The sequence below is a fragment of the Entelurus aequoreus genome, linkage group LG15 (assembly GCF_033978785.1).
Source record: "Entelurus aequoreus isolate RoL-2023_Sb linkage group LG15, RoL_Eaeq_v1.1, whole genome shotgun sequence".
NCBI lineage: Eukaryota > Metazoa > Chordata > Actinopteri > Syngnathiformes > Syngnathidae > Entelurus > Entelurus aequoreus.
In genome coordinates, this window is record NC_084745.1 from 36,033,261 (window position 1) to 36,057,362 (window position 24,102).

The 24,102-nt window shown below is 41.9% G+C and overlaps 3 protein-coding genes across 9 annotated transcripts in view; all 3 read left to right on the forward strand.

The window, feature by feature from the left end:
* The window catches only part of ptprma (protein tyrosine phosphatase receptor type Ma), a 106,411-nt gene extending 92,327 nt beyond the window's left edge, over nucleotides 1-14,084 (forward strand). For 2 of the 5 annotated variants that reach the window (XM_062021340.1, XM_062021344.1), the window contains 15 exons: nucleotides 699-725; nucleotides 3,221-3,411; nucleotides 4,606-4,693; nucleotides 8,009-8,085; nucleotides 8,553-8,589; nucleotides 8,677-8,774; nucleotides 9,233-9,579; nucleotides 10,733-10,868; nucleotides 10,966-11,115; nucleotides 11,195-11,368; nucleotides 11,444-11,575; nucleotides 11,640-11,765; nucleotides 12,291-12,454; nucleotides 13,049-13,184; nucleotides 13,254-14,084. In XM_062021340.1, the coding sequence (XP_061877324.1) occupies nucleotides 699-725; nucleotides 3,221-3,411; nucleotides 4,606-4,693; nucleotides 8,009-8,085; nucleotides 8,553-8,589; nucleotides 8,677-8,774; nucleotides 9,233-9,579; nucleotides 10,733-10,868; nucleotides 10,966-11,115; nucleotides 11,195-11,368; nucleotides 11,444-11,575; nucleotides 11,640-11,765; nucleotides 12,291-12,454; nucleotides 13,049-13,184; nucleotides 13,254-13,307 (1,937 nt within the window). In that variant the 3' untranslated portion in view covers nucleotides 13,308-14,084. The remainder of the gene's footprint in view (nucleotides 1-698; nucleotides 726-3,220; nucleotides 3,412-4,605; nucleotides 4,694-8,008; nucleotides 8,086-8,552; nucleotides 8,590-8,676; nucleotides 8,775-9,232; nucleotides 9,580-10,732; nucleotides 10,869-10,965; nucleotides 11,116-11,194; nucleotides 11,369-11,443; nucleotides 11,576-11,639; nucleotides 11,766-12,290; nucleotides 12,455-13,048; nucleotides 13,185-13,253) is intronic. The other 3 variants (XM_062021342.1, XM_062021343.1, XM_062021341.1) reach the window with 2 other exon arrangements.
* Nucleotides 14,085-14,374: 290 nt separating this feature from the next.
* On the forward strand, nucleotides 14,375-21,536 carry xrcc2 (X-ray repair complementing defective repair in Chinese hamster cells 2). Of its 3 annotated transcripts, none has more exons than XM_062021355.1 (6): nucleotides 14,375-14,592; nucleotides 14,815-14,896; nucleotides 16,383-16,418; nucleotides 16,475-16,624; nucleotides 20,662-20,923; nucleotides 21,033-21,536. In XM_062021355.1, the coding sequence occupies exons 1-6, from the start codon at nucleotides 14,572-14,574 to the stop codon at nucleotides 21,328-21,330; spliced, it is 849 nt and encodes a 282-aa protein (XP_061877339.1). In that variant the 5' UTR covers nucleotides 14,375-14,571; the 3' UTR covers nucleotides 21,331-21,536. The 3 variants fall into 3 exon arrangements, with proteins under 3 accessions (XP_061877339.1, XP_061877340.1, XP_061877338.1); XM_062021354.1 differs by having other exon boundaries at nucleotides 14,377-14,592; nucleotides 20,650-20,923; XM_062021356.1 differs by lacking the exon at nucleotides 16,383-16,418 and having other exon boundaries at nucleotides 20,650-20,923.
* Nucleotides 21,537-23,700: 2,164 nt separating this feature from the next.
* Nucleotides 23,701-24,102, forward strand: part of LOC133630074 (histone-lysine N-methyltransferase 2C-like) — a 38,653-nt gene continuing 38,251 nt past the window's right edge. The window contains exons 1-2 of the mRNA XM_062021345.1: nucleotides 23,701-23,916; nucleotides 24,012-24,097. Coding sequence (XP_061877329.1) covers nucleotides 23,702-23,916; nucleotides 24,012-24,097 — 301 coding nt within the window. The 5' untranslated portion in view covers nucleotide 23,701. The remainder of the gene's footprint in view (nucleotides 23,917-24,011; nucleotides 24,098-24,102) is intronic.

Sequence of the window (24,102 nt, forward strand, 5' to 3'; positions counted from 1 at the left end):
ATAACCAGCCAAATACAACTTTAAAATACATAAAACCTATAATAGTTAGACCAAACTTTTTGCAGCACAAACGATTGGGACTGGTTTGAGAAGATTTTGAGAATGTGGGGACTGGTTATGAATCATAAAATGTTAATAATATTAAAATTATAATCGTGAGACAAAAAGGTTTTGCACTACAAACATAGCACAAATAATTGGGACAGGTTTGGGGAGATTTTGTAAAGGGGGGGTCGCCACGCACTTCACAAAGGTTATTCACCTAAGAAAAACAAAAATCTAACTTACAACTCCCAAGTCTGTCGCTGACTGGCGGATAGTTGGCTCCAAGCTTTATTTTAAGACGTGTAGTGAAGCCTGAGGAATGAGCTTTATCCTCAAGAAGCTGGAACTTTAAAGCAACCGCCTGTTCTCTAAAAAGTTTGAGAGATGAAAGATTTTTCTCTCCTATGGTGCTCATAAACAGGCTCTAGGGACACGTTTGACTTTTATACCATCATTAAATAATCCATTTGGTATAATAGGGGACCTTTTAACATCGAGTATAACCAATAAATGATAGACTTTATAATGTATTTTAATTGCTACTATACTTCATCGGTACTTACTGCAACACACCTCCTATCTGCCTCCCCTTTCTACTTCCTGTCTGTCTTTGTTGCGTCTCTCCGTGCTGCTTGATGCCACCCCGACGGCAGACGAGTTTGTGCCGACCGCCATTCTGGGTGAGACTTCTGATTTGCTGTCTCCTTTTGTAGGACAGGAAGCAAACACACCTGAAAAAACAGGGCAGACAGGAAGTGGATAGGTGAGACAGATAGGAACTAGCCAGGTGAGGCAGATAGGATATGGGTGGGTGGGACAAGAAGTAGCAGACAGGTGAGACAGACAGGAAGTGGTGGTATTATGGCTTCCATCCATCCCTGCTTGCTTTTTGTTCGGCTGCTTTTTGGTTCTTTAGACTGGATTCAACCCTCCATCGATAATGATTAATTATTATTTTTTTACTTAATATTTATGTTGATTTTACTTTTGTTGGAAATGTTTGTTGATTTTTATACATTTTTTTGATATTATATATTTTGGTTATTTATTACTGTAAAGAACGGTGGGCGTCACTCCATCCCGCATCTACAACATTCCCGCGTGTTGACGTCGCATCTGTCTGTGACCTCTGACCTCTGCATGGACACAACACGGTCACGTGGACGGGGAGGGGGTCAAACGGCTGAGGGAAAAGTTGCGGAAAGACTGAGCTGTCAGTCAGAATTTAACACTGAAACAGCAGGAAGTACTTTTGCTTGAATTAGTTAGAATTTAACTAAAAGCTATGATGCTAAGTCAAACGCTAACTGTCAGAATCAACGAATGCTGTTGTTAAAGTTGCTTTGTTCTCAACAAAAAAAGCTTCAGTTAGCCAGCATAATGTTAGCTCGATTAGCTTGGCATGAATTGCCAAGGTCAAAATGACAGGACGTTGCCTCTTGTTGGATTCATGCTAGCTTTGTGTTAGCACTAGCTTAGCTTTAGTGCAGGCAGACGCTCCAGCTAGAGTTGTTGCTTAAACCCTGTCTCCTCTCTTCTTCTTCTCCTCCTCAATCGTTCTCTGTAAAGTGCCCATTAATGGTAAGTTGATAAATTTGGGGCTAAGGGGTGGGAGGGTTCTGCTGGGGTTGGGTGGGAGGCTGTCACCTCAGCGCATGGAGCCACGCCCACCACCCTCTGTGATGTCGTCTTGACGATGACCCCGTGGTGACACTGTGACATCACAATCCAGATTCCTCCCACCTGCCCTCTCATTGGTCACAGTTGTTGTTGTCGTCTCCTGCATCACAAGCCGCCACCCTCATCTCCTTGCCACACCTCGCCCCTTTGCCATGATTGGTCGGGTGGTTTTTGGGCTAGTTTCTGATGTGTCAGTCAAAGCAGTGCAGCCAATGAGAGCACACAGAGAGAGCTTAGTGACAGGTTTCTGAGTCCTGGATGGCTCAAAGGTCAAAGGTCACAGAGGTTTGTCTGCTTCCAGGACTCCGAACTCTCCTCTTTTCACACTGCAGTTTATTGGGCCCAGGACCAGTTCCATTTAATATGTTTTAGTACTTGATATGTACCATAGTGGATCTGGTTCACTACTTAATCTTGACTGGTAGTAAAAAAAAATTAATGATCAATCTAAAACAGTTTTGAAATTGGTTTTGGAATACATCTGAACCACTATTAATTTGGTTCATATTTGATCTGGAACAGTGTTGAATTTGGTTCAGTATTGGATCTTGATTGTAACGGATTGGATCTGGACCAATAATTAATATATTTCAATAACCAATTTAAAACCGTTTGGAAATTGGTTTGGGAATCCATCTGAACCACTATCAATTTGGTTCGTATTTGATCTGCATTAAACAAAGAGAGCACAGTCAACCAGGTCTAATTCATATGTGTTAAACATACTTGGCCAATAAAGCTGATTCTAATTCTGAACAGTGTTTGCTTTGGTTCACTATTGGATCTGGATTTTAATGGATTGGATCTGGAACAATAATGAATCTATTTCAGTAAACAATCTAAAACCGTTTTGGAATTGGTTTGGTAATACATCTGGACCACTATTTATTTGGTTCATATATAACCTAGAACAGTGTTGGATTTGGTTCAGTGCTGGATCTGGAGCCGTATTGGATTTAAATTCAGTACGGAATCTAGATTAGTAATGAATTAATTCAGTACTTAATCTGAAACAGTATAGAAATTGGTTCATTGCTGGATCTGAGTTCTAATCAATTTGTTCCAGTACTCCATCTGGACCCATAATGGATTAGTTCTGGGCCAGTAGTGAATTATTTCAGTAATGTGTCTACACCAGTCTTAGATTTGGTTTCGCGGTGGATCTAGACCAGTATTGGATTGAGTACCGTAACTGCATCAATAACAGGGTTGGACTCGGTACTGAATCCAGATTGTTAGTAATCTGGTTCAGTACTCAATCTGGACCAGTACAAATACTAAAATTGTGACAAAATATTGATTACCAGCAGTGTGAAAAGAGTGCATGGCCATCATTTGCTCTGCAGTCATGTGACCTGATATCATGTAATGTGTGTGTGTGGTCATGTGTTGTGTGTGGACCAGATGTTGTCATGATGAGGACTCGAATGCCCACAAAATCCAGTCTTGGCGGCTGCTGTCACGTTGACGATGCACTGCTCTTGTCCTCCTCCAGATGACAGCCACACCATGACCAGCGAGACCAGCAGCCTGGTCCAGAACCACTTCAAACAGCGCGACCCAGACCGCGAGCCGCCACCCTACCACACGGCCCAGCTGCACCCCGCCATCCGGGTGGCCGACCTTTTGCAGCACATCACGCAGATGAAGTGCGCTGAGGGTTACGGCTTTAAAGAGGAGTATGAAGTGAGTGTGTGTGTGTGTGTGTGTGTGTGTGTGTGTGTGTGTGTGTGTATGTGTGTGTGTGTGTGTGTGTGTGTGTGTGTGTGTGTGTGTGTGTGTGTGTGCGTGTGCGTGAGGCAGAGTGTGTGCATGCTTTGCCTACCAGCAGCTTACCTCCCCAGGGCTCATGCATTATACACACACGCACACACACACGCACACAAAGTATTTTCACCCTCCATTTGCACAGAGTTGCCGGCAACTTGTGTGTAGAATCCGCCAAGTGTGTTTGTGTGTGTCATAGTAATGATGATGATTATTATTGTTGTCATGGATACAAATGTGTTCATTATTAACATTATATGTTTGACTATTGATGCCTGGGTAGTGATAATATTAATAAGAATGACTAACATGCTGTTGGCTGTCACTGATAACTCCTAACCGTCCCATCTCCGCTTCTTCTTTATTCTGTAATCTGATTGGACAGCTTAACGAGGTAAGAGTGTTAACATACTAGATTACATTCATTCATCATCATGTCACAATTATCCCTATCACACTTTCGTTTGCCTCATGCCATGTATGTTTAGTAGCATGTCCAGTAGCATAGATGCCGTAGCCGTGTTTGTCATGTGACCTGTAAACAGCGCCTTCTGCTGTTTGACATTTGGAGATGAGGTCACAAAGTGGGGACACATAGCGTTAGCATGTTACACACACACACCGCTGCAAACGACTGGCAGGAAGCAAGGAACAAAAGGAGGAAAAATAAAAAGAATGGACGGAAGAAGTACATTTTTTATGAAGCCTCTGGTTCATTTTATCATGCCCTAGCTAAACAATACATGTATTGTTGTTGTTTTTTACCGACACTGGTGACACCACCTATGCTGTCCATGCGTCCCATAAATTCATTCTGGTTGTCACACCGCATCATAGACACTGTAGATCAGGGCTATTCAACTGTTGTATTGAGGAACTTGTATTTTGCACAACAGTGCTATTTTCTCTGAAATGTGTAACAAATGTCCAATACAGAGAAAGCTGGTTCTCAAAATTAGAATAACAGTAAAGGGAGAAGTCCGGACCTCCCTGGTCCTCAGCTTACTGGAAAAAAAATAGTTGAATAGCCCTACTGCAGATAGATAATGTAGACATAATGTATGTAGTTTAGCAAGTGCTAGACTGATTTAATTGTTGTATTTTTGTGCTCAGAGTTTCTTCGAGGGTCAATCAGCTCCATGGGACTCGGCCAAAAAAGACGAGAACCGAATGAAGAATCGTTACGGCAACATCATCGCCTGTATGTACAAATAAACAACTATTAGCTGTGACTAGATACCGTTAAGTCCTGACTAGTTGCGAGTTAGTCCCTACTAACTACTAAGAGTTATTTGTGAGGAAAGAGTTATTCCTGAATACAAACAAGTTTACTAGTAACCAGTTATACCAGATTAGACATGAGTTAGTCCTGATTACGCTAGATGTGAGTTAATTTAGCTAGTTAATTGTGACTGCAAATGAGTTAATACTGATTATACATGGCGCAAGTTGGTCCTGACTTAAAAGGAGTTAGTCCTTACTTGAAGCAAGTTAGTCTTGACTTTTGATGGCAAATTAGTTAGTCCTGACCGGACTTTTCTCAGTCCAAATGTGACACCAGTAATTCCTGACTAGACTAGTGTTGGTCCTCACTTAATACTAGTTAGTACTTTCTTGTCACAAGGTAGTCTTGACTCTTAACTACAAATTAGTCTTGACCAGATTTGTGTTAGTCCGAATTTGACACTAGTTAGTCTTGACTAGAGTTGTTAGTCCCAATTAGACACCAGTGAGTCCTGTCTAGACTAGGGTTGGTCCTGACTTAAATGAGTTAGTTTTGGCTTGAAGTACGTTAGCCATGACGCTTGACTACAAATTAGTAGAGATGTCCGATATTATCGGCCGATAAATGCTTTAAAATGTAATATCGGAAATTATCGGTATCGGTTTCAAAAAGTAAAATTAATTAATTTTTAAAACGCCGCTGTACGGAGTGGTACACGGACGTAGGGAGAAGTACAGAGCAGTTGCGTCTCCCAGTCAGCAGCCCCTCCCCTCTCCCCACTCCCCTCTCCCACACACAACACAGGAGTTGCAGCGCGACTGCAGCATGAGAGGTTTACTGGCGACGCTTGATGACCTCATCAAACCGTCGCGAGCGGAGCATAACAACAACAAGAGTGTGTTGTTGCCGGTGCTGTAGCCGTGGCTAACAAGCGAGCTCGCTCGGTGACTGACTAACAACACCATGTCTATGGTTTGGGATTCTTTTAAAGTGTCTCTGATGGATAAAAAACTGGCAATTTGCAATGACTGCAAAAAGTTGGTTATGCGAGGAGGAACCAAGACATCTTCCTTTAATAGGAGCAATTTGATCTCCCACCTCTTCAAGAATCATAAGGAGATACACGATGAATACAAGCGGAAGATGGATGAAAAGCAAACACCGAAAAAAAGTAGTACCACACAGTTGTCGCTTAAAGACTCCGCCAAGAAAAAACAAAAATACAACAAAATCCACCCCAAGGCGAAAGCCCACGTTGTGGTCAGGGACAATGCACGCAGTATGTCAAAAGTTACGGTGGAGTTTGGTGTGGCTGGTCTGCCCTGCATGGCGCACACTTTGCAGCTTGAAGTGAACGGAGGCGCCCTGTCTCAACGCAGCATTTCAGAAGCTATGTCTGACTGCTAGGCCACTTCAAGCACTCACCACTAGCTTGCAGCACATTTTTGTTACTCATACAAATACGTTAGAGCAGGGCAGATTGAGCCCAGTTTATAATTTCCTGTTATACAGTATGTACTGTATATATTATTGTTTACTTTATTACTCTAGTATACTCTGGACTGAAGCTGTGTGCCTTCATTGTTTTTGTAGCTGTTGTTCTGAGGCATGTTTAAAAAAATATATAAAATAATGCACTTTGTGAAAGTCAAAGTATAGTATTTCCCATAGTTGTAGTGGGTATCAGGATTATCTCAGGGAGAGCTTGTCCCAAATTCCAAGCTGCTGATTTTGAGGCATGTTAAAAAAAATATTGCACTTTGTGACTTCAATAATAAATATGGCAGTGCCATGCTGGCACTTTTTTCCATAACTTGAGTTGATTTATTTTGGAAAACCTTGTTACATTGTTTAATGCATTCAGCGGGGCATCACAATAGAATTAGGCATAATAATGTGTTAATTCCAGGACTGTATATATCTGTATCGGTTGATATCGGAATCGGTAATTAAGAGTTGGACAATATCGGAATATCGGATATCGGCAAAAAAGCCATTATCGGACATCTCTACAAATTAGTATGTCCTGACCAGTTTTGTGATAGTGTGAAATTGACACCAGTTATTCCTGGCTAGAACCCAGTTATTTCTGACGGGACATATGTTAGTCCTGATTAGATACCATATTGTGTTGACAAGATGCGAGTTGGTCACTATTCACTACTAGACGAGTTAATCCTGACTACAAATGAGCTAGTTCTGACTAGTAACCAGTTACACCAGACTACACATGATTATACAAGACAAAAGTGAACAAGCACTGGTGAAACATGAGTTAGCCCTATGTACTACCAGTTAGTCCTGACAACACAAAAGCTGGTACTGTTGAGACAAGAGTTAGTCCTGACAAGGGTTGAGTTTATCTAGAATGTTCTAGACATGAGTAGTCCTGACAAATGTTTCACTATAATTACACTAGATGTGGGTTAACAATTTAGCTAGTTAGTTGTGACTACAATTGAGTTAATCCTGGTTATACTCATAGCAAGTTAGTCCTGACTTAAAATGAGTTAGTGCTTACTTGACACAAGTTAGTCTTGACTACAAAAGAGTTAGTCCTGACCAGACTTGTGTCAGTCCAATTTAACACCAGTAAGATCTTACTACACTAGTGTTGGTCATGACTTGAAATGATTAAGTGCCTATTTGACACAAGTTAGTCTTGATGCTTGACTACAAATGAGTTAGTCCTGACCAGATTTGTGTTAGTCTGGATTAGACACAAGTGAGTGCTGACTAGAACACAGTTATTTCTGATGAGACACAGTTTAGTACTAAATAGATGACTAGAAAATAGTTAGTCTTCAGTACAAACCAGTTAGTTCCACCTATTAACTAGTTATACCAGACTAGACTTGAGTTAATCCTGATAATAATAGACACAAGTGAATACGTTGGTAATGGTGAGACAACGGTTAGCCCTAGCTCCTAATGAATTAGTCCTGATTAGACATCAGTTAGTCCTGATTTGACACAAGTAAGTCCTGACAACACAAAACTCAGTACTGGCGAGACAAGAGTTAGTGCTTATTAGACAGCTAGTCAGTTAGTCCTGACAATACAGAAGTTAGTACTTGTGAGACAAACGTAAACGTTAGTCCTGACTAGTGTTGAGTTAATCCGGAATGTACTAGACATGAGTTAGTCCTGACTAGTGTGGAGTTAATCCGGATAGTACTAGATTTGAGTTAGTCCTGACTACAAACATTTCCCTATAGTTCTAGCATCCTACATCTATTCATCTGCAGTATATGGATTAGTAAGATTTACTACCTTGTCTTGTACTCGTAGACGACCACTCTCGCGTGCGTCTGCAGCCTCAAGATGGAGAGAAGGGATCTGACTACATCAATGCCAACTATGTCGACGTGAGTAACGCACACATACACCTCATCAATTCCCGAAAGCTTCAACTTGGCGCTTTGACCTGTGAAATTTGGAGAAGCGAACGCTGAAGATCAAGTACGACTTTAATGTTTCGACAGTCAGAGGGTGACAACGTTCCAACAGAAGACAAATATCGAACCCCTTGGTGGCATTTCGTCGTTGGCTCTAAAGCTGTTGAGCACACAAACACACACACGCTTAATAGTTTCTTGCCTTTAAAGGTCAATGCAAAAGATGGCGGCCCTCTCTGTTTCCATGGGAACAGTGGTCATCATAGATGTAAGCAGCGTTGACTGAGTAAACAAACTCTCTGCGCTCGATCTTGTGTGTGTTGAGTCGGTTTACTTTTAACGGTGTTTATGTCCGTCTCAGAACACATAGCGTCATACTGACAGCTGTCCGTCAAGTCAAAGCGTTTCCAAATCTGACGCTTGTTTCCATTTGTCAGGGATACCACCGACCCAATCACTACATCGCCACTCAAGGTGAGGAACGTCTCGTCTCCTTTGGTTTACACACTTTACAACTACAAAGATTACTGATGTGTGTGAATGCGTGTGCGTGTGTTTTAGGTCCCATGCAGGAGACCATGTACGATTTTTGGCGAATGGTGTGGCAGGAAAATACGGCTGCGATCGTCATGGTAACCAATCTGGTGGAGGTGGGACGGGTAAGTAAAAGCACACGCACACATCTTGTGTATTCCTATGTGACTCCATTTCCCAGAGTGCATCTGTCATGTCTGCTCAACACTTCTAGAACAGGGGCTCCCTGCTGATACATCAACTTGTGCCTCAAAGTAAATTCACACACACACACCTGCAGGCGCTGTCATTACCCACAATGCACCGGGGATCTGTCGGCCCTCTACAGGATAGCAGCAGGGGAATTGTGGGATATTGCGGGCTGATTCTCCCTCTCCCCGTTATCACACACACACACACACACACACACACACACACATTCTGTTCTCTGTCACTCCCATTTGGTTGCCGAGGCGACAGAGTGATTAGCAGAGCAGTAATTAGTTGTTAATGAGTAGGGGAAGTCTAATGAGATTTTAATACATAAGCTGCTTGTTTATGTTTCTATTGAATTTTGATGATTTTCATGTGCGCTCATTTGCAGGTGAAGTGCTGCAAGTACTGGCCTGACGACACAGAGATCTACGGCGACACCAAGGTGACGCTCATCGAAACCCAGTTGCTGTCCGAATACGTCATCCGCACCTTTGCTGTGGAGAAGGTACTGCTCCAAATAATCACCCGCTCAGAAGGGCGTGGCCCCCGCCAGATCGTTAATCAATCCCGTTTCGCTCAGAGGGGCGTGGCCGAAATCCGAGAGATCCGTCAGTTTCACTTCACCGGCTGGCCCGATCATGGCGTTCCGCTCCACGCCACCGGCCTGCTGGGATTCATCCGCCGCGTCAAAGCCAAGACTCCTCCCACTGCCGGGCCCACTGTGGTGCACTGCAGGTGAGTTCACCATCATCATCATGTGTATGTAGAAGGAATAGGGATGGGTATCGAATTCGGTACTTTTATAGGCACCGACCGAATTCCTTTGGTACAATTGGGTATCGATTCACGTAAAATCAAACGGTGCTATATTTTGATACGTTTGTTGCACGTCACGTCACGTCCGGTTGCAGACTCGGCGGGCTCAAACACTTGGCGGGCAAACAAGCACTCAAGCAGCATTCAGAGCAGACTCAGTCGCACTGCCTCTCAGTAATGTTCTACTTTTCAATGCCAACAAAGCAATTATGTCTGATAGAATAAACTCGAATGCAGTCCTGACCAGACTTCAACATGCTACTGAATAGCATTAGCAATTTTACATGGCGATTTGGTAAAGAAAACTACAGCGAAGATACACATTACAATCAAACAGCTGATGTGTAATAAGTACAATACTTACAGTACAAACGCTTTTTATGGCGCAACAAAAGACTAGAATAATGGCAAAGATTATTCCCTGACAAAGCAACAAACCGTAGCCTTTTACTACCGCCATCTAACATCCTGAAATGTAATCTACTTGCAAAATCTACTATATAATACTTGCAAATGAGACTCGGAAGTGTAAGAAATCTAGATATAACAATTGGACGGCGCAGTTACCACTGTTAAATGCTATATTAGAAAAAATATATATATTATTCAACAAATGAGCATTTATTAACACATGAACACAGAGAAGTACTGGATATTGGTACTGTTGAGTACAAATGTTCATCAATTCAAATGTGAAAGGTACCCATCCCTAAGAAGATAGGGGTGTCCAATCTTTTTCTACAAAGGGCTGCATATTGATGTATTTCATTTTGTAAAAAAAAGTATGATAAGAAGTTTTTATTTTTTGTGACAAAAACATGTCATCTTTGGATTATTGGCATCAATACTTCAACTTTTCTCCTTCGTTGACAAGTTGTTGCTCTTTTTCTTTTTACTATTGTATTTTTAAAATGTACTGCGGGCCAATAGAAAATGAGAAAAAGGCTGCAACACCTTTGATCGAGAACTTCTGTGAATCCTTATGAAGCATTGGAAACATTTGAGGATGTCAAAGCCGACTTGTATCTGATTTAACCCTAACACACAAAAAATGTTTGCTTGTGTCTGTTAGTGCGGGGGCAGGGCGCACAGGTTGTTTCATCGTCATTGACATCATGCTGGACATGGCGGAGAGAGAGGGCGTGGTGGACATCTACAACTGTGTAAGGGAGCTGAGAGCACGAAGGGTTAACATGGTTCAGACTGAGGTACGCACACACAACTCTTTCATCCAAAGGTGACATTTAGACAATGTACTGTGTCACTAGAGGTGCAGCATGTTTAACTTGTGTTGTGCGTCATCAGGAGCAGTACGTCTTCATCCATGACGCCATTTTGGAGGCGTGTCTGTGCGGCGACACGTCCATCCCGGCCAATCAGCTTCGCTCTGTTTACTACGACATGAACCGACTGGACCCTCAGACCAACTCAAGTCCCATCAAGGAGGAGTTCAGGGTAACGCACACAACCCACTGTACACACAAACACACACGTGTACACAAACATGCATGTAAACACCTTGTTGGCATGTCAGACTCTCAACATGGTGACGCCAACGCTGCGCGTCGAGGACTGCAGCATCGCCCTGTTGCCGCGTAACCACGACAAGAACCGCTGCATGGACGTTCTACCGCCCGATCGCTGCCTGCCGTTCCTCATCACTATGGACGGCGAGAGCTCCAACTACATCAACGCAGCCCTCATGGATGTACGTCTTGACCTCACTTCCTGTTCAAATGCCTTAGCTGCCATATCACCACTTTATCATGTGATCACCCCGTAGAGCTACAAGCAGCCGTCTGCCTTCATTGTTACCCAGCATCCTTTGCCCAACACTGTCAAGGACTTCTGGCGTCTGGTCCTGGACTACCACTGCACTGCTATCGTCATGCTCAACGACGTGGACCCAGCACAGGTCAGCGCACGCACACACACATGCTCAAATAATAACAATAATAATGAAGATGTCTGTCCTCCAGCTGTGTCCTCAGTACTGGCCCGAAAACGGCGTCCATCGGCTAGGCTCACTACAGGTGGAGTTTGTGTCAGCTGACCTGGAGGAGGACGTCATCAGTCGCATCTTCAGAATCTACAACAACGCCAGGGTGCGTCTCATTCCTATTTTACACTTGAACTATGACCTTTGACATGTTTCCTAGGCTCCTCCAAGTACATTTGCGCTACGGAGTCTTGTAGTTTTAGTATTTTGTGCGTTCCACGAACACTTTCCCCTTTTTTTATTTTCATTTTGACCCATTTCCATTTTCAGTTTCTGGGGGTGCGTTTGATTTCCCATCTAAAGACAGCAAATTTAGATCAAACTGATGTGTTTGATTTCCACCTCCTCACCTCCATGCCGGTGGCGTATTTGATTAGCGTTTCCCCTCCTGCTGGTGTCTCGTAATGTTTGCGGGGCGTCAGATCCAGACGCCCCCTCCCCCTTCTTTTCATACACCCCCACGTTATAGGTCATATTCTGTGTGTTGTGATTCCTAAAAATCTACGTCTCCATCCTTGCCTTCCTCTTTAATTAGCTCTCTTGTCTCCTCCTCGCACACTTTCTGCTTCTGGGAGCGTTTCATTTTTTTACCCCCTGATTGACAGGCTTTCTTCCCCCTAACTCTCCCAAGCCACAAGACGGGTACCGCATGGTCCAACAGTTCCAGTTCCTGGGGTGGCCCATGTACCGGGACACGCCTGTCAACAAGCGCTCCTTTCTCAAGCTGCTCCATCTGGTGGACAAGTGGCAGGACGACTACGATGGCGGCGACGGGCGCACCCTTGTGCACTGTCTGTGCGTACACATGCTCCTGCAATTTTTACTGATATTACATCAATTACTACTTAAACTACATTCATTTACTTGTCATTCAGTACTACTACACAATCCTAATACTAGGCAACAGGCAACCCACAGGCGAAATCTGGCCCACAAATTTTGATTAGATGGGCCCACAAATTCCTTTTTTGTAGCAGATTCCTAAAAACACCAGAAAAGTCTTCACATAATTCAAATAGAGGATCTCTGACTAGCATTTTTGCAGTAAGTTCTAAAAACACTTGATAACTTTGACCAATAAGTCCTTTAAAACAGCTAAGCACTCCTGTCATAATGAGAATATTTTAAATTATTAGAATTAAGATTTTTATTTAAAATTAATTGCTTCCTTTTTTAATGTATTTAGACTATATTAGCCATCTAAATCTGGCCCCCTGGTGCCTAGCTGTTTTTTTTAAATGTGGCCTGCAGCCCCAGAACAATTACGTTTAATCCCTGTGCTTCATGAACATAGTACTTTGTTGCTTTATCAGTCATATGTCTCCCTCTGGTGGTGATACCTGGTACCTTTTATAACCTTCTGCCTTTTCCTCGCACCTCTGTCCTTAGGAATGGCGGCGGCCGCAGTGGCGTGTTCTGCAGTGTCAACATTGTGTGCGAGATGCTACGACAACAACGTTGTGTTGATGTTTTCCATGCAGTTAAGACACTTAGGAACAATAAACCCAACATGGTGGACCTCCTGGTAAGACTCACATTCCACTCCAATGTGTCAGGTGTAGATGTCCTCTAATACTTGTGCATGTGTTGACAGGAACAATACAAGTTTTGTTACGAAGTCGCTCTGGAGTATTTGGCTTCTGCTTAGGGATCAAAGCAGCTTCATCCTCCTCCTCCTCATTGAGATGAGGAGCACCACTACTGACAAGGACAAGGGATGAAGTGGAGGACACTGTTTTTGCACTGTCTTGGTGGACCAACTGCAAGCATGGACGCACACTCATGGACAACATGTGTCATTTTTGTCTTAGCTGTTTTTTACGTTAATGCATCCTTATGCTTTGCACTTTCACGTGCGAGTGGCGCATCCATGCAAACTTTGCTGACTCACCCAAGGTCTCTTCCTGTTTGTCCAGATGATGTAAATGTTCCCAGATATCATGAAAAGTGAAGTTATTCATTCATATGTGTGTTAAAGCAACATGTGGTTTCATGCAGATTGCACCTGTAGTGGGAGGGCAAGGTCTGTCTGTTGTCATGACGACACAATGTGTCAAGTAAGACCACACCAGTGGACTGTATTGTGTTTTTGTTTTTTATGGTTAAAAAAAATGCCAAAAGTTGTCAAATTTGGGGGACGGAGCCAGAGAGACACTGTCCTCTGAAAGAAGACCATTGAACGATGTTCATTTTGTACATAGAAATGCAGCAAGCACACTATTTATTATTCCTTGTCGATGTTGTCGTTCTTATGAAGCATGCAGAGATGAGGGTGGCGGCCTGAGACGATCTCAGTGAGAGTTGTGACGTGGTGTCGCCATGACACGGCAGCACGTCTCTGGTGCCGATGAAATATGTATTTATTTTGAAAACTTGTATTTTGTTGTTTGATCTATAACTCCCACAAATAAAAAATGTACAAACACTGGTGTCTGTAAATATGTCAATTCTCTTATCCCATATGTTCACTCTACTTATTTAAATCTAAGCAAACTTGTTATGTCGGCACCTTATTTTAAGTAATACGCCTATAAAGATATTTACATTTTTCAGAAATGCAAATTGACGTGAAAAGTGGTTTTGTAATAAAAAAAATACCCACTTTAGACTTTGATGCTTAAGAGTTCCACTTGATGTAATATTACTTCCTGCTTTTGTCCTCCAAACCGCTTGGAGGCGCACTTCCCCAAAGAAACCAGAAAATCCCAGAGGTTCTGACGCTTGTGAAATATCACAATTTAACTGTTTTACTTGGTAAAGTCCAACTAGGAGCTAAAGCAGTTGGGACATGTTTGGATATTAGCCAATGTTTAAAGAAAAAAAATCAAACAAACTCATTTTTTGCGACAATAGGGGCAGCTTGGCTTGTTGGAAAGAGAAGAAGAAGAACCCGGAAGTGACGCTATGCTAACATGACTGAAAGCGGCGCGCAGGTAAAATACATTTAACTTGTGTAAACATATTCACAATGTGACGCAAACTTTCACTTTTACAACCTTTATTATGGCCAACGTGAACATGTGTCACTCCCGTTGACTTTCAGTTAGCTGTGTTGCTAAAGTAGAGTTTATGTTCACACAACGTGTGCGGGTACTGTCTATGTCCTGGGTAATATGTGGGGTTCCGTCTATAAACTGTACACATTTCCTCCTCAGCTGTTTGCGCGTCTGGATGGTCGCCGCAGTGTGCGCGACATCGAACCTCGACTGTTCCCTGACGATGGAGGGCCCCTGCCAGGTGAGTGATCGCGCCCCTTGCTTTTGATTGATTGATTAATTGATTGAAACTTTTATTAGTAGATTGCACAGTGCAGTACATGTTTTTGACCACTAAATGGTAACACCCGAATAAGTTTTTCAACTTGTTTAAGTCGGGGTCCACGTTAATCAATTCATGGTAAATGCTGCATATGACAGTGTTTTTCAACCTTTTCTGAGCCAAGGCACATTTTTTTAAATTGAAAAAATCCCAAGGCACACAACCTGCAAAAATCATTACAAAATGAAACTCAGTAGCCTATATTGACAGTAAAAAGTCGTTCTCGCAATTGTTGGATATGAATTCAAACCATAACCAACCATGCATCACTATAGCTCAAAGTAGGTGTACTGTCACGAACTGTCACGACCTGTCACATCTCGCCTTGACTTATTTTGAGTTTGTTGGTGTTTTCCTGTGTAGTGTTTTTAGTTCTTGTCTTGGCTCCTATTTTGGTGTCTTTTCTTCTTTTGTTGGTATTTTCCTGTAGCAGTATCATGTCGGCCTTGAACGCTATTCCACGCATCTACTTTGTTTTAGCAATCAAGAATATTTCAGTAGTTTTTATTGTTTTTTGTGGGGACATTGTTGATTGTCATGTCATGTTCAGATGTACTTTGTGGACGCCGTCTTTGCTCCACAGTAAGTCTTTGCTGTCGTCCAGCATTCTGTTTTTGTTTACTTTGTAGCCAGTTCAGTTTTAAATTCGTTCTGCTCGGCCTTCCCTAAGCTTTTCTTAGGGGCACTCACCTTTTGTTTATTTTTGGTTTATGTATTAGACACCTTTTTTACCTGCACACTGCCTCCCGCTGTTTCCGACATCTACAAAGCAATTAGCTACCGGCTGCCACCTACTGATATGGAAGAGTATTATACGGTTACTCTCTGCCGAGTTCTACACAGCTAAAACTCTCAACAACAACACATAATTTGCTGACTATAATTACCGTATTGTTCGGATTATAAATCGCTCCGGAGTATAAATTGCACCGGCCGAAAATGCATAATAAAGAAGGGAAAAAACATATATAAGTTGCACTAGAGTATAAGTCGCATTTTTTGAGGAAATTTATTTGATAAAATCCAACACCAGGAATAGACATTTCGCCAAATTTTTATTGGTTGACGTGTGTGTGAAGATTGCTGATATACGCCTAGTCCCTTACGTGAATGAGATAAATAATAATATTTGATATTTTACGGTAATGTGTTAATAATTTCACACATAAGTCGCTCCAGAGTATAAATCGCACCCCCGGCCAAACTATGAAAAAAAATGTGATTTATAATCCGAAAAATAAGGTAGTGGTATGCAAAAAATATTTTTAACCCAAATAGGTGAAATTAGATAATCTCCCACGGCACACCAGACTGTATCTCACGGAACATTAGTGTGCCGCGGCACAGTGGTTGAAAAACACTGGCATATGATGCTAAAAGATGGTGTCACTTTTGTTTGCCTCAGGTGAGGTGGTGGAGCTCTTTGGGTCAGAGGGAACAGGTGAGTTCAAGGCACAAAAAGTAGCTTTCCGGAGCTAATAGTCGTGTATGGGACAGGTAAGACGGAGCTTCTTTACCACTTCCTGTGTCGAGGCGTATTGCCTTTAGCGGCCGGCGGTCTGGAGGTAGAAGTCGCCTTTGTGGACACCGATTACACTTTGGACATGTTACGAGTGGTCAGCATCCTGGACAGCAGACTTGGCGCTGGTACGTGTACATTTTGAATAAATCATTTGGAAAAAACAATTGTTGGGATAAAACATGTCCGTAAACACTTGCTTTAGGACAGAGAGCAAACATGTTTATAATTTTATAGAGGAAAATATTTCTAAGAAAAATAGTAGAAAGTCACTTCCTTTTTTTTCCAATAATATATATGTACTCACGTACTTGTTTTTTAAAATTACTTTTATTTTGGAAAAAAGTACATTTTTGTTTAATGTTTTTGAGAGCAAAATACATTATTATATATATATAAGGGCTGCCAAAAATAATGTTAACTCGTGTGATTAATTACATAAAAATGATCGCATAAATCATATGTACGCAGATTAATCACGCAATTTATTTAGAGTGTACATGCTCTTTTACCATAACAGATATAAATAAATGTATTTGTCTATATGTATGTATTTATTTAATTCATTCATATATACATATTTAATAATGTATACAGTACAGGCCAAAAGTTTGGAGACACCTTCTCATTCAAGTTGTTTTCTTCATTCTCATGACTATTTACATTGTAGATTGTCACTGTAGGCATCAAAACTATGAATGAACACATGTGGAGTTATGTACTTAACAAAAAAAGGTGAAATAACTGGAAAAAAATGTTTATATTCTAGTTTCTTCAAAATAGCCATTATTGCTCTGATTACTGCTTTGCACACTCTTGGCATTCTCTCGATGAGCTTCCAGAGGTAGTCACCTGAAATGGTTTTCACTTCACAGGTGTCATAGTTTTGATGCCTTTAGTGACAATCTACAATGTAAATAGTCATGAAAATAAAGAAAATGCATTAAAATGAGAAGGTGTGTCCAAAATTTTGGCCTGTACTGTATGTAATATATATATATATATATATATATATATATATATATATATATATATATATATATATATATATTAGGCTGCTGCCCCCGCGACCCGACCTCGGATAAGCGGAAGAAAATAGATGGATGGATGTATATATATATATATATGTAACATATTTTTGTACAAACCCCGTTTCCATATGAGTTGGGAAATTGTGTTAGATGTAAATATAAACGGAATACAATGATTTGCAAATAATTTTCAACCCATATTCAGTTGAATATGCTACAAATACAACATATTTGATGTTCAAACTGATAAACATTTTTTTTTTTGCAAATAATCATTAACTTTAGAATTTGATGCCAGCAGCACGTGACAAAGAAGTTGGGAAAGGTGGCAATAAATACTGATAAAGTTGAGGAATGCTCATCAAACATTTATTTGGAACATCCCACAGGTGAACAGGCAAATTGAGAACAGGTGGGTGCCATGATTGGGTATAAAAGTAGATTCCATGAAATGCTCAGTCATTCACAAACAAGGATGGGGCGAGGGTGACCACTTTGTCAACAAATGCGTGAGCAAATTGTTGAACAGTTTAAGAAAAACCTTTCTCAACCAGCTATTGCAAGGAATTTAGGGATTTCACCATCCACGGTCCGTAATATCATCAAAGGGTTCAGAGAATCTGGAGAAATCACTGCACGTAAGCAGCTAAGCCCGTGACCTTGGATCCCTCAGGCTGTAGTGCATCAACAAGCGACATCAGTGTGTAAAGGATATCACCACATAGGCTCAGGAACACTTCAGAAACCCACTGTCAGTAACTACAGTTGGACGCTACATCTGTAAGTGCAAGTTAAAACTCTCCTATGCAAGGCGAAAACCGTTTATCAACAACACCCAGAAACGCCGTCGGCTTTGCTGGGCCTGAGCTCATCTAAGATGGACTGATACAAAGTGGAAAAGTGTTCTGTGGTCTGACAAGTCCACATTTAAAATTGTTTTTGGAAACTGTGGACGTCGTGTCCTCCGGACCAAAGAGGAAAAGAACCATCCGGATTGTTATAGGCGCAAAGTTGAAAAGCCAGCATCTGTGATGGTATGGGGGTGTATTAGTGCCCAAGACATGGGTAACTTACACATCTGTGAAGGCGCCATTAATGCTGAAAGGTACATACAGGTTTTGGAGCAACATATGTTGCCATCCAAGCAACGTTACCATGGACGCCCCTGCTTATTTCAGCAAGACAATGCCAAGCCACGTGTTACATCAACGTGGCTTCATAGTAAAAGAGTGCGGGTACTAGACTGGCCTGCCTATAGTCCAGACCTGTCTCCCATTGAAAATGTGTGGCGCATTATGCGTATCAAAACACGTATTGGTATGTCAGACTTAGCCTTGTCTTGGTTTAACTCTTATCTTACTGACAGGATGCAGTGTGTCTCCCATAACAATGTGACCTCGGACTATGTCAAGGTAACGTGCGGAGTTCCCCAGGGTTCAGTTCTTGGCCCTGCACTCTTTAGTATTTACATGCTGCCGCTAGGTGACATTATACGCAAATACGGTGTTAGCTTTCACTGTTATGCTGATGACACTCAACTCTACATGCCCCTAAAGCTGACCAACACGCCGGATTGTAGTCAGCTGGAGGCGTGTCTTAATGACATTAAACAATGGATGTCCGCTAACTTTTTGCAACTCAACGCTAAGAAAACGGAAATGCTGATTATCGGTCCTGCTCAACACCGGCATCTATTTAATAATACCACCTTAACATTTGACAACCAAACAATTAAACAAGGAGACTCGGTAAAGAATCTGGGTATTATCTTCGACCCAACTCTCTCGTTTGAGTCACACATTAAGAGTGTTACTAAAACGGCCTTCTTTCATCTCCGTAATATCGCTAAAATCCGTCCCATTTTGTCCACAAGCGATGCTGAGATCATTATTCATGCGTTCGTTACATCTCGTCTCGATTACTGTAACGTATTATTTTCGGGCCTCCCTATGTCTAGCATTAAAAGATTACAGATGGTACAAAATGCGGCTGCTAGACTTTTGACAAAAACAAGAAAGTTTGATCATATTACGCCTATACTGGCTCACCTGCACTGGCTTCCTGTGCACTTAAGATGCGACTTTAAGGTTTTACTACTTACGTATAAAATACTACACGGTCAAGCTCCTGCCTATCTTACCGATTGTATTGTACCATATGTCCCGGCAAGAAATCTGCGTTCAAAGAACTCCGGCTTATTAGTGATTCCCAGAGCCCAAAAAAAGTCTGCGGGCTATAGAGCGTTTTCTATTCGGGCTCCAATACTATGGAATACCCTCCCGGTAAAAGTTAGAGATGCTACCTCAGTAGAAGCATTTAAGTCTCATCTTAAAACTCATTTGTATACTCTAGCCTTTAAATAGACTCCCTTTTTAGACCAGTTGATCTGCCGTTTCTTTTCTTTTCTTTTCTACTCTGCTCCGGGGTGGACCGCTAGCCTGTCCATCAGATGGGGACATCTCTACGCTGCTGACCCGTCTCCGCTCGGGATGGTTCCCGCTGGCCCCACCATGGACTGGACTTTCGCTGATGTGTTGGACTTTCACAATGTTATGTCAGACCCACTCGACACCGAGGATGTCGTTGTGGCTTGTACAGCCCTTTGAGACACTTGTGATTTAGGGCTATATAAATAAACATTGATTGATTGATTGATTGATTATGAAGCCTAAAATACCACAACGGAGACCCCCGGACTGTGGAACAACTTAAGCTGTACATCAAGCAAGAATGGGAAAGAATTCCACCTGAGAAGCTTAAAAAATGTGTCTCCTCAGTTCCCAAACGTTTACTGAGTGTTGTTAAAAGGAAAGGCCATGTAACACAGTGGTGAACATGCACTTTCCCAACTACTTTGGCACGTGTTGCAGCCATGAAATTCTAAGTTAATTATTATTTGCAAAAAAAAAAAAAAGTTTATGAGTTTGAACATCAAATATCTTGTCTTTGTAGTGCATTCAATTGAATATGGGTTGAAAAGGATTTGCAAATCATTGTATTCCGTTTATATTTACATCTAACACAATTTCCCAACTCATATGGAAACGGGGTTTGTACATTAGAAACATTGAACGCATGCTCTTACTGTCATGAAAACGTAACATTTGTTCACTCATTTCCAGTTTCTTCCTCAGGCTCACAATCTTCGTCACATGACGCCATGGTGCGATCATGTCTGTCCCGCCTGCTGGTGATGCACTGCTCCTCATCCTCCCAGCTCCTCCTCACTCTCCACTCCTTGGAGACGTGGTTGACGTCACGGGCGGGCCTGGCGCTTCTTCTCATCGACAGCATGTCTGCTTTCTATTGGCTGGACCGCTGTGAGGGCGGGGCCAGCGTCGCCAAGCAGGAGGAGAAGCTGTGCAGGTGTGCACAGCTGCTGGCTCGTCTGCTCAGGTGGGCGTCGCCTCGCTAGACCTATGTAACCATATAGACCGCTAGACCTATGTAACCATATAGACCTCTCACTAACCACTTCTGCCCTCTCATCTGGCTCTCCTCTCAGGGATTACAGAATCAGCCTGATGGCTTCCTGCCATGCCAATAGGAGGCGCTGCAGTGGAGCCTCCTCCTCAGAACCTGAGTGGCAGTACCTGTGTCGCCCTTGGCAACGCCTAGTAACCCACCGCATGCTGTGCTCCAGACAGGAAGCTGCTCCAGAGGGTGGCAAGGAGCACAAGAAAAGTCAGCTGTTCACCGTGCATTGCACCTCATCCCACTCCTCTTCATCTTCTGCCACCAAGGCAAAGTCTTACAGGACTTCCTCCTTCCGTGTTATGGATGGAGGTGTGGATTTTATTTGACACTCATCATCTTCACCTTCATATGTGCTGCACTTAAGGAGCTTCTGAATGTGGAGACTTCAGAACCTCCTCTGACGTTATGTAAACTAGCAGGAGGATATTTGTTGGATTGTTTCGATCGTTGTTTCACTCTGAGTCACTTCTGTTTCAGCATGTCAAGTTGAACAATTTTTGTTTGCTTTTTGTTAAATTTTTCGGTAAAACAAGATCAACGTTTGAGATCATTTTACATTTTAATTCATTCTTTTTCACTGTAATATTTTAAGATTCAATGGGAAAAAAAGCAATTCTTTAAAAAAAAAAATTCCCTGATGGGAAAAAAGGGACAATCAGTAGAAAATGAATGGGTGGATGTTTTCCAAAAAAGTGGTTGAAAAACATTTTTTAATGCTGCATGTTTTTGATAAAATACACTTTCTGAAAGAAAAATAGCCATAATTTTGCAAATAAAACTTGTAAAAGTCATATTTAGGCAAAATATTTTTTCAATTACATGTATGAAAATTTTTCGATTCGTTTTTCTTTTCTTTTTTTCTTTTACGTAACCGATGACAATTATACTTTTAAAAAAAAGTTAGATTTGCGAGAAAAATGGAAACATACGAGAAAAAGTCAAAATTAGGAAGAATCTTGGATGATTTTATTTTTTTTAGGAAACAGTTTACTAAAAAAAAAGAAAAAAGTCACACATTTAGGAGGAAAACGGCCATTTTGACTGTAAAAAGTCAGTATTTTACAATTTATATTTTTGGAAAAAAGAGTTCCGAGATTACATTAATCTATTTTTGGGTAAGGTTTTTTTTTTAGAACTTTATTGCAGCAATATGATACACACATTAATCTAAATGGCCACACACACTTAATGCATTAGCTGACTGTCAGGTTCTACAGCTGGCATAACATTATTACAGTATGCACCAATATCTTTTTCTTGTACAAATATGACTTAATTCAGGTGTATAAATAGTGTTCAATGTGCAAAGTACGCAAACATGTTTTTTTTCCTGCATGTTTTGAGACTTTTTAGCTAGTCCGGTCCATATTGTTAAAATTCCAGTCCGGAATTTTGAGGTCTGATGACAGAAACCAAATCACCAGAAGAGCCTAGAGCAGATCCATGCGCGGGGTCAGATACACTTTGACACAACACGAACACACACAAAAAATACAAACAGGTTAATTCAGCAAAATATGTATCTGGAGTGAAAGTTCTCCAAGATCGAGCACAACCTTCCAGGATGCGAGGCGTTCGGAACCGGGCTCCATGTTGACGTGGACCTACTTCTCCCGCTGGCGCTGACAGGCGGTGCTTCGGTCGCTAAAACATGGCCTCCATGATGGAGCCTCCGCTGCAACTTTAATTTTCGCCAAATTCACGGCAAAAAGCGTGTTTTTTCTTCTTGGGCCAGGAAGTGTGATTCCAGCACACTAAAGAGACAAATGTTTGCTTTTGGAGAAGTTCGCCGTTGGATGTAAACGGATCGGTTTGCTTTGGCAGAAAAGCTGGAGAGGAAAAGGAGAATTGCATCAAATCAGTAAGTATCTTCTTTTTCGCTGGTCTCCTCGCTCTTGAGAAACATTTTATCTTCACTTTTTTCCACATGTCGTTGCTTTTATTGTCGCCTGGTCACTATTTGGCTTTTAAGTGGCAGCTTTTTAGCGGGTTATTTGTGTTAGCTGGCCATGCTAACGTTAGCTCTTGCTAACAGAGGAGTGATCAGTCAACTGGGCGGTGCGGCGCTGCCAAATGCTAATGCTAACGTTTGTGTTTACACATTTTAGTTCCATCACAGGGCTTCATAACGTCACTTACCGACTGTCACCCGAAGAAAAGAAAAAAACACCGGATAAAATGTATTCCATTTTACACAGATTTTAAAGTGTTTTATGTGCACAACCAGCCAAATTCACATTAGCTCGCTAACATCTGCTCACCTGTACTATTTACTGTTGTATCATCTTCTTAATATTTATATAATATCCTGACAAGTCACATTTTGCGTAATGTTTTCATGTTGCCAGACATTTGATATCAATGTTAATAAATATAAACGAGCCTGTGTCAACATTAGGGGTATATATACACAGTGGGACACTTTTAATTAAAGCAATACAAGCTACAGGATGAAGTAACAAGATAGAACAGTGTGGGTTAAATAAAAGACACAATGAAATTAAATTTAAAAAATAAAAAAAAACTACTAAAGACTAGTAGAGTTTGCGTAATAGTAATCTATTTAGCTTGTTGTGTGTTTGTAAGAGCCAACATGACCAGGAAGTTATGTCATCAAGCAGGCAACACAAGAACCAAGATCTTAATGTGCTTATCTTATTACTCTTCATCCCCACCCCCCACTTTTTCTTTTCCAGAATGCCCTCAGAGGCCCCGGAGCCTCGGGACAGAGGACCGCCGCCTCCTGTCACCCGGGCCGGGCGCAGTGCTCAGCTGGCTAAAGCAGCAGCAGAAGCAGCAGCCGCTGCCAACGAGCGGCGACCTCGCGGGCGACCTCGGAAAGATGGGATAGGTGGACGTGCCGCACCTCCTCCTGCTCCGCCGCCACCTCCGCCGCCTAAATCGAGGAAGAAGTAAGTGTGATGATGGAGGGATATGTTATGATGATATAACTCTAGTAATACTGGATAGAGCCATTGACCCACACTCTTTTTGCTTGTGTATGCAGGGGGAGGAATCGAGGCCAAGCCCAGGTGGAGGATGAAGAAAGCATGGAGACGACGGAAAAGAGGCCCTCTCCTGACAAGAAGACCGGTGAG

Bases quoted from the DNA above. Each gene is read 5' to 3' on its own strand.
- xrcc2 (XM_062021354.1), top strand. From the start codon at position 14,572: ATGACTGAAAGCGGCGCGCAG. The intron at 14,897-16,382 runs GTGAGTGATCGC...TGTTTGCCTCAG, and splicing joins CGATGGAGGGCCCCTGCCAG to GTGAGGTGGTGGAGCTCTTT. The intron at 20,924-21,032 runs GTGGGCGTCGCC...CTCTCCTCTCAG, and splicing joins CTGCTGGCTCGTCTGCTCAG to GGATTACAGAATCAGCCTGA.